The sequence below is a fragment of the Lactuca saligna genome, chromosome 4 (genome assembly GCF_052625555.1).
Source record: "Lactuca saligna cultivar CGN05327 chromosome 4, ASM5262555v1, whole genome shotgun sequence".
Classification (NCBI taxonomy): Eukaryota; Viridiplantae; Streptophyta; class Magnoliopsida; order Asterales; family Asteraceae; genus Lactuca; species Lactuca saligna.
Genome location: NC_136420.1, coordinates 103,101,543 through 103,111,748, shown reverse-complemented (window position 1 = coordinate 103,111,748; position 10,206 = coordinate 103,101,543). Strand labels below are relative to the sequence as shown.

The 10,206-nt window shown below is 29.9% G+C and overlaps 1 protein-coding gene across 1 annotated transcript; it reads left to right on the top strand.

The window, feature by feature from the left end:
• The first annotated feature begins 4,516 nt into the window (after window positions 1-4,516).
• LOC145042524 (cytochrome P450 736A117-like) lies at window positions 4,517-7,597 on the top strand. The gene is made up of 2 exons (XM_078990967.1): window positions 4,517-5,483; window positions 6,939-7,597. The coding sequence occupies exons 1-2, from the start codon at window positions 4,569-4,571 to the stop codon at window positions 7,551-7,553; spliced, it is 1,530 nt and encodes a 509-aa protein (XP_078847093.1). The 5' UTR covers window positions 4,517-4,568; the 3' UTR covers window positions 7,554-7,597.
• Window positions 7,598-10,206: the final 2,609 nt, after the last annotated feature.

The following is a 10,206-nucleotide window of genomic DNA, read 5'->3' as shown; positions in this document are numbered from 1 at the left end:
ATGATTCAATCTTGTCCAGTTTCATTGATGTCAAGCAAAATCGATAAACATAATCCATATTTATCGATGTCACATCATTTTTGCGATCACCAGTCAACAAAACTTCATCAATCGAACCTTCACCAATATCAAAAAACAGACAACAATCGAAAGTGCATCAAGATAACTATATATTTAAAGATTTTTTTAATCGATTTTCTGGCTTGAAAAACGAAGTTTTTCATAAAAAATTTCACAATTTTTGATCTAAACCTACTGATTATTGATCAATTTTGATAGGATTTGATTTGTGTTGTAATTATTGGCTTCAATTGTTAATTTTTTTACCATAATTATATAAGTTAATTTATTTGCACGCCAACTGTTCGATGAAATGCATAAACTAAATATATCACGTAATATTCACAAGTGAATATATCTTTACACGAGAATCAATTTGTGTCTTTTAAAAATACAGAGTAACTATGTAATTCATATGTGAATAACATATAAAAATTATTTTCACATGTAAATACATGTAATATTCACAAATGAATACAAGTAATATTCATAAATGATAATGTATTTTTTTCGAAAAAAAAAACATTGTTTTGAGGTCCTAAGCAAGTTTGTAATTCATATGTGAATAACATATAAAAATTATATCTGCGTGTGAACATATGTAATATTCACAAATGAATATACATGTAATAATCAAATGTGAATATATATGTATTATTCACAAATTAATAAATATGTCAATAAAACCAAGGACTACAAAATATATAAAGTTAAAGATAAAAAAGTATTTAATAAGAATATATATATGTATTCACATACAACTAATCTTTTTAAGTCAATAAAATAATTATATAAGCATATATATTTTTATTAATGTTATATTCATTTGTGAATAAATGATAACCTTTTTTTCGGAAAATTATAAAAATAGAAAAACGTCATTTTGAGGCCCTAAACAGTCCCGAATGGCCGAAAAACACCGTACGTCACGGCGAAGCGGTGAGTTTTGTAAATCGCACCATTTTACATCAAATATGCGAATTTCGTCCAATTCTGAGACTAAACTTCATTGCGGCAAACTGTTTTGATGATGTCACTAAATTTTCATTCCTACTAGTGATGACATCATCATGACATGCTATGTATTCATATATGAATAAAGTTTAGAAATTTCTACGACATATTTACTGTTGATGTTACTAACTTCTATATCACTAGTAAAAACATTATTGTAATCTGTTATTTGTATTTATGTGAATAAACTATACATGTATATTTATTTATTTTGTGAATACAACCTTTATATATAAAAAATAAACAATACACTATAAGAATTGGTTTGTGAATAGTTTTTTTTTTTTTTTTTTTTTTTTTTTTTTGTATATTGTAACAATATTATTTTACATGTAAAATCAACATTATACTAAGACAAACAACATTGTATTGGTTAATGAATATCATTTGCATTTGAATTTAACACGATCAAAATGAAGAATATATTAAATTGTATAACATTTACACGTGAATATAAAAACATATTGTCTTCGTCAATGATATCTTTTCAATTACGTCAACCACCAGGATATGAACAAACCATTGATTGAAATGTTATTATTTTATTGAGTTATAACGATAGTTGAAAAACATGTGAATACACATAAAAAAATGCTAAAAATATACTTTTAGTTCATAATAATTGCGATTTATCACATGATATATTCACACATGAATGTATAATCATATGTGAATATTATATGATATATGTTGCTTATATTGTATATTTACATGTGATATTACATGGTATATTCACAAATGAATATTACATAGTATATTCACATATGAATATTATATGGTAGATTTACATGTGAATATTATATAGTATATTTACTTGTGAATATTACACATTCTAGTCACATCTAAATATTGCATGATATATTCATTCATGAATATTATACAGTATATTCACATATGAATAATATATAGTATATACACTTGTGAATATGATATAATATATTCATATTTAAATATTAAACCATGCATTCACTTGTGAATATTACATAGTATTATTAGTTGTAAGTATTAGATAATATATTCACTTATGAATATTAGATGATATATTCATATGTGAATATTACACAGTTTATTCACATATGAATATTACACAGGATATTAACATATGAATATTACAAGGTATATTCACAAATATATATAATTTTTATATGTTATTCACATATGAATAACATATAAAATTATATATTTGTTTTATGTTTTAATAATCATATACTGATTAATGTGCGAAAACATATTCATATGTGAATATAACGTGTTAATTTAGTTTATGCATTTCATCAAACAGTTGGAGTGCATACAAGTAAACTTTTTCAAAAATGCTAAAAACATGATACTTTGACTATTTAAAACTTACATAATAGTAGATTGATAGAGAATTAAATGAAATTTTTCAAAAAAAAAATGATTTGACGTTTTTCTAACCTTAATTTCGAAATTTTGTTTGATGATCGATGTTGAATGAATGATATGAAGTGAAGCTGTTGTTGATTATCGATGATGTTGATCTAATGACACTGGAAGTATAATTAATCGTAGATGTTGAAGATATGCTCGTATTCAAGCAAAATTGAAGGTTGGATTGAAAGAACCAAAAACGAAATTTTTTGTCTACTGTTGAATGATGTTGATGAACGTGTTTTTGACGAAGATGGATGATTGATTAACACTGGATGATGTTGATCGAGGATTTAATTGAAGAAATCTGGATGATCGTTGAAGTTTGGAGAAGAAATTTGGATGATGAACAATCGAGTAGTAATGAATTTGAATTGTTATCAAATTATCCACAGTTACGTATCTGTGATTGAAGAATATCATATCATATTTACAAGTTTGTCACCGTGTATTTTATGTTAAAGTGTTAATTAAATGATTGGCTGAAAATGATTCCTCATTCTCAACTTTTTTTTTTTCTCAATTGAACACTCCTATATATATATATATATATATATATATATATATATATATATATATATATATATATATATATATATATATATATATATATATATATATATATATATCCACAGGCCACAGCTAAGAGATGCAAGTATGATTTTTTGATAAATTCATAATATATTGCCAGATTTTGGTCAACATAAAACTGCTCACCCAGTTCCCATCAAATAAAGTTGTCATTATATATCTAAGATGTCGCATGAACCTTAGTCATAAACCTACCTAATCTAGTTGCAAGTTAATACCAAGTTTTAAAATTTCTAGTTGCAAGTTAATACCATGTTTTAAAATTACTAAAATCAAACTGAGAAATATTCTTCTGATGTGGAATCAATGTATTAATGTTGTATCAAAAGTCAAATGGTGCAAGATTGTATTCAATGGTGTTGATTCTCAAAAACTTTAAATTAATAGCATCAATGCATTCTAGTCATACCTTTATACTTGGTGTTGATAGCGTTGTAGTTTAGCTTCATTTTGTTTTGTTTTTGTTTTTTATTATTCCTGTTTTGGTTCTGTACAATTCCAGCCACTGCTGGTTCTTGCTTTTTTTCAATATATTTTGCTGTTCAAAAAAAAAAAATAATAATAATAGCATCAATGCATTGTTATTTTCAAAATGTAAAAGAGAACACAAGATCACGAAAGAAACATGAAAGCTAAATAAATAATTACCATGTCGTAGGCATTTGAATCAAGACCGTTCTTAAGAAGATCAACCACATTGTTCCTGATTAGAAAGTTCTGCATTGCGTTCCTATTTCTCTTTATAATCTTGATTCTCCTTCTTATCATCTTGATTTTTGACATGCTGATACAGACAAGGGGATCCCCTCTAATCCGTTTCATGTCTGACATTGATGTTAGCAATGGGGGGAAATGATTGGTGTTAGCTGGAAGGGTGTTTCAGTTAATGGGTCAATGTGGTCAAGGTGAACTACAAAAGGGTAACATTAACATAAATAACATTGCTTTATAATGAAATTAACCACTCTTACATGTGATTTTCTGAGAATTTGGGGTTTGAAGATGTCGATTGAAGTAGTTATGGCTGGTGGGCAACATACTAGATGAGAAGACGGGCTCGTAATGAGGATCGAATATGTTGATTATGTAATCTTTCTTTTTTCTTTCTTTTTAATCACATCTAAGGTATTTTACGAATTTCAAATTATATTAGAAGAGATGGAAAAATAATAATAAATGTCTTGATTTTAATGTGTAGAGATAATTATAGAAAAATAGGAGACATTTTAATTTTTCGCAGTTTAACAACCTATTGACACGTGCTTAACGTATTTAGTGGAAGTAAAAATGGGTATCATATTTGTTAGTTTTTTTTGCTGTTCCAAAAAAAAAAAAAAAATTGTTAGTTTTTAATAGTTTATACAAAATGATATACTTTTGTTTAATGTAATCAAATCACACTATCTTGACAGATTTTCGTACCTAACTATTTCACTTCCTATAAATTGGCACCACACAGGTGATGTTCAAGAAGCATATTTTTACTTGCACACTAAAAAACGTCGAGTTTCATGCCTGAAGGAACAATGTTTCCTATTGTTTATGCTCCCTCCATTTTACTTCTAGTTTTCTTTCTCTTCCTATTCTACTACTTTACTCGACCTTCCTCCAAGTTAAACCTACCGCCTTCTCCACCCAAGCTGCCGGTGATCGGCAACATCCACCAGTTAGGAGCAGTCCTCCACCGCTCCCTCGATTATCTATCCAAACGCTATGGTGGTCCACTGACTCTCATCCATCTCGGCACCATCCCAACCCTGATTGTTTCATCAGCCGAAGCTGCACGTGAGATAATGAAAACCCAAGATCTCACTTTTGCCACTAGACCCGAAGTGCGAAGGTGGCGTCAAGTCATGTACGACCTGAAAGAAGTGTCGGTGGCGCCTTATGGTGAGAACTGGAGACAATACAAGAGCATTATGGTTCTGAACTTTTTGAGCAAGAGCAAGGTGGAAAGTTATCGTGAAGTGAGGGAAGAAGAAATGGCGATTGCTGTTGAGAAAATCAAGAAATCTTGTAAACTGAAGGAGGCGGTGGATTTGAGCGATTTGTTTTTAACACTTACGAATGATGTGGTGTGCAGAGTCACGTTTGGAAAGAAGTACAGCGAAGGGGAGAGTGGAAGGAAGTTCAAGAAGATGTTGAAAGAATTTTGGGATGTGTTAAGTGAGCTTAATTTTGAGGATATTATTCCTTATCTTGGGTTTATTGATCAACTTAGAGGGGTTTCCGGTAGAGTCGTGAAAGTCGTTAAAGCTCTAGATGAGTTTTTGGATGGTCTGGTGGAGGAGCGGCTGAAGAAACACGCCGGTGGTGGTGGCGGTGATGCTGATGGTAGAGAAGACTTCCTTGAAATATTGCTTAAGATCCAAAAGGAAAATACCAATAGTGTTCTCGACAGAGACTCCATCAAAGGACTCCTGCTGGTAGATCTCTCTCTCTCTCTCTCTCTCTCTCTCTCTCTCTCTCTCTCTCTCTCTCTCTCTCTCTCTCTCTCTCTCTCTCTCTCTCTCTCTCTCTCTCTCTCTCTCTCTCTCTCTCTCTCTCTCTCTCTCTCTCTCTCTCACACACACACACACACACACATATCAATCTTTATCTCAATCTTTTTTTCCCACATCAAGATTATTATTATTTTGTTATATTGTGACATTGATTAATATCTTCCTATCTTTTTAAAGTTTTTCTTAGATGGACTAGATGGACCATTTATGTTGACATATTTGCAAATGTGTCTGACGCAGTCTATTTCGCTCTACACCATATATAGAGGTTTATTTAGGTGGCTTTGGTGCATGAGATTCAATTGGACATGGTAGATTTGACCAAGTCCAATAGTGCTAAATCACTAAAGTTTACTCTCACCTAAAACTGTAGAACACATTGGGATATGTCCTACGTACTCTCGTAAAATAATAATAACTCCACTGTGATTAGTTCGATAGATATATTAAAACTAATGTTTTCAGCTTCATAAACGTGTTTTTGGTTTTATGACATGAAATAACTTTTAAATAAATTACAGGATTTTTTTCAGCAGGTGACAGATTAAAGTGTTAAATAAAGTTTGATTATATATATATATATATATATATATATATATATATATATATATATATATATATATATATATATATATATATATATATATATATATATTGTAGTTATATATCTTAAACAATAAAAATGATAAAGATATTTATCTTTGTTATATAATTAATCTTCAAAAAATTGAACACGTATGATTTAAACCGAACTTGAATAAAGAATATGTAACTAAAATTTACATTTGAAGGCTGGTTATAAAAACTATCACTAGTTTTTCATTGTTTAAGATAAATAACTACAAGAAATATTTTTTAATAAATCTTTAGTTTTTACTTTAATCTATGACATACCGAATATAAAAATATATAATATAAAAGTTATGTCATTGTCATAAAAAAAGGGATAAAGATGTTTATAAAAGCCTTATAATTAAAATATAAATTTAAATCCCACTAGAAGTCTCATACATTATTAAAAATTTCGTAATTTAAAAGTTATATATTGCCCTACACAATTCTAATTTGTTTGTGTTTATATTTGTTATATTTTATACAATTAAAGTTTTTTATTCTATAAATCCGACGATTTCCAAAACCCTTGTATAGTAAAATAAATATTATTTTATAAATGATAATAAATAACGTTTAAATTCCTTTGATTTTTTAATATCAAAATACGATATTGTATCTTTGCATTGGAGATGCCAGATCAAGAAGTAACTTAACCCATATTTTACCAAAAAGTATTTGTGAATATAATTAATATTATACGTCTAATTTTTGATTAATGGTTAAAGGTTTTATTTTTTAAGCAATAAATCTTTATTATTGTAGGATGTATATACAGCTGGCACAGACACAACAGCAACAGTGTTGGAATGGGCATTCGCTGAACTTCTAAAACAACCTAAGCTTTTCAAGAAACTTCAAGATGAAGTGAGAACGGTTCTCCAGGACAAGGAACAAATAAGCCAACAAGATATCGACAACATGACATATTTGAAAGCTGTGATCAAAGAAACTCTACGTCTTCATCCACCAGCCCCAACCCTAATTCCCCGAGCCTCCAGCCAAGATACAAAAGTCATGGGCTACGACATCAAGAAAGGAACTAGGGTTATCATTAATGGATGGGCTATTCAAAGAGACCCTAAAGTATGGGATGAAGCTGATGAGTTTAAACCTGAAAGGTTCTTGAACAGTACTATTGATTATAAAGGACATGACTTTGATCTAATTCCCTTTGGTGCTGGAAGAAGAGGGTGTCCGGGGTTAGCGTTTGCAATTGCTATAGATGAACATGTGTTAGCTAATCTTTTTCACAAGTTCGATTGGGAGTTGCCAAATGGAGAGAAGGCAGCGGATCTAGATATGGAGGAACAACCTGGTATTACGGTTCACAAAAAAGTTCCTCTTATGGTCATGGCAAAACCGATGTCTTCTAATTAAATTGTATGTCATTCAAAATTTCAAATAAACGTGGTTGAATAATATAGTAGTATGTGTAGTTGCGCATTTCAATTTCTCATATGGGCTTGCAGCAATCAAAGTTTAGATCGAGGGGATCGGCTGATGTGGACTTTGTTTTTATTACATGACGTGGACAAAGAAAGTAATTATTATTATATGATTAACCCACTCCACTACGTGTTCCTTTAAACTAATCCCATGGCATACATGAGCTGAGCTTTCATGGAGAAAAAGAAACAGAAAACTAAAGTGACACTTGACACAATTATTGAACCCAAACTTTATGTTTTGTAAAATCAATATTATCCTTTACTGGTTAAAATATTGTGTGTATTCACTAAAATATGATTATATGTGAAGGTTCGTATCACCACATGGCTTTTTGATATAAACGAAGTGACTTTTACGAAAGCACTAATTATGATTTCGATCAAAGAGCTTGTGATTAGAAAGGTAACTCCAATAAAAAAGGAAATTGTTACTACAATATTAATCAGTGGGAAATTCGTAAACCTTATTGAAAAATGTGTTATTTAAATTTTGTCAGCCGTAATTACATCTAGTTTTTGGTTTAAATTTATAGTTGTACTATCTTGGTACCAAAATAATTTACATTTGATTTTTTAAGTTTTTATTTTTTAATTTTAATCTTAAATATTGTTCTTTTTGATAAAAAAATACCTGATGCGCAATATATATGAATGGTGTTGAAAATAATAAATATTTGCAGTCTTATATTTATTCTTAGAATAAAATGAATTAAATTTGTTATAAGGGTATTTTGTGTCAATATTGTTTGTATTGGGTGAAAAAGTAAAATACAGGTATAGATACGCGGATCTGATCCGGGTTTGAGTGTATCCATAATTCTGAGGTATAAAGAAAGAGAGAGAGTGTGTTGTTGAGATCATTATTGAGTCATTTTTTCCGGATCAAAGTAGAAGAGTTATTTGTTAGGGTTTTCTCATACTCTATTTTTCGTCTCTTGTTTTCTTATTCATTTGTAATGGTTCAAAGCCTGTAATTAGATCAGTTCTTTGGTTGTGATAGATTAGGATGAGTGATTTGTTAAGAGAAGTAGTTTAGGCTTTATGTAGTGAGGTTTGGATTGTAAGTATCTTAAAAACCTTGTGTTTGTTGGTCATCAATCGATATAAAAAATGAAGATGTTGGGAAAAATTATGTTGAGGGGGGGGGGGGGGGGGGGATGCATGTTTAAAATGAAACTACACATAGTTAGATACTTATACCCATAACATTAGGATGAGATTATGTTTGGCACATAATCTGCCTAAACTATTTAGCTAATATTATGTCTAGTCGTTATACTGAATCACAATAATATATAAGATCACTCCTCCTCGATATGCTGGCTAGTTGCAAGGAAACGCTGATACCCTTGTCACTATTATAGCCACCCTTTACATAAGCTTAGTACCTAGCGGTTACTTTTCCCAAATACATGGCTATGCAAAACACACACACACACACTATATATATATATATGTATATATATATATATATATATATATATATATATATATATGTATATATATATATATATATATATATATATATATATATATATATATATATATAAGTAATCATATACAACGAGAATAACAACACGGCCGACTAGGGGAGCCCCCCACGACACGATTTCGATGAGACATGATACATCAACATCTTGAAAGATTTTCAGCTAGATCCCAACCTATATTTGTTAAATCTTAAGTGAGCGGGAGAGATATGAATAGATATATACGGGATTGACACTACCACATGTGGTTGCTAGCTATAACTTGACGACAACTCGAAGCAGGCATAACTTTCTAAGCACATTTTCGACGTCCGATGAAGCGTCATGGTTTTCAGGATCAACAATCACAAGTCGATTATAGGAACTCATCGTAACTTTTTCAAACTAAAATTAGCTATCATAAACTATTAGTAGGAACTAACCTAAATAAGTAGTGATAGTACACATAAACTCGAGGAAGCGAGTTTAGAATAAACAAGTCAAACTAAAACTAACTATCTTAGACTACTACTAGGAACCAACCTAAGAAAGTGATGATAGTACACACAAACTCAAGGAAGACAATTTAGGATAAACAAGATAAATGTGACAACCGAGAGGTTTTCCATCACTGATCATCATTAGGAACGAGTAGGAAAAAATATAGATGTAATAGCTTATTATTGTAATATTTAATTTTGATATAATAAAAATCTAATGTTTCATTACATTTATTTGTTAAAACGTCCATTAGGCTAAAAAAATTAGCATCCGAAATGATGTACAATTTTCTAAACTTATGAATATACTTGGATAGTACTCGTTAACGTGATCTCAAGGATATAAGATTCGTTAAAATCTGACTCCAAATGAAAGAGTTATAGATTTTATATAAATAAAAATCAAACGCATAATTAAAACTAATTATGTCAAAACAATACTTAGAGATTGGTTGAGTTTTGACTAAAAGTGAAAAAAGTAGTTTCGTAGTACTCCTTAAGATATAAACTTTAGGATAAAAAGTGCCAAAAATGGGATTTGTATGAGAGAGATGTAGTACCAATTGAGCTCATCGTATACATATTGAGAGGGCTTAGATTAGAGCTCGCATGA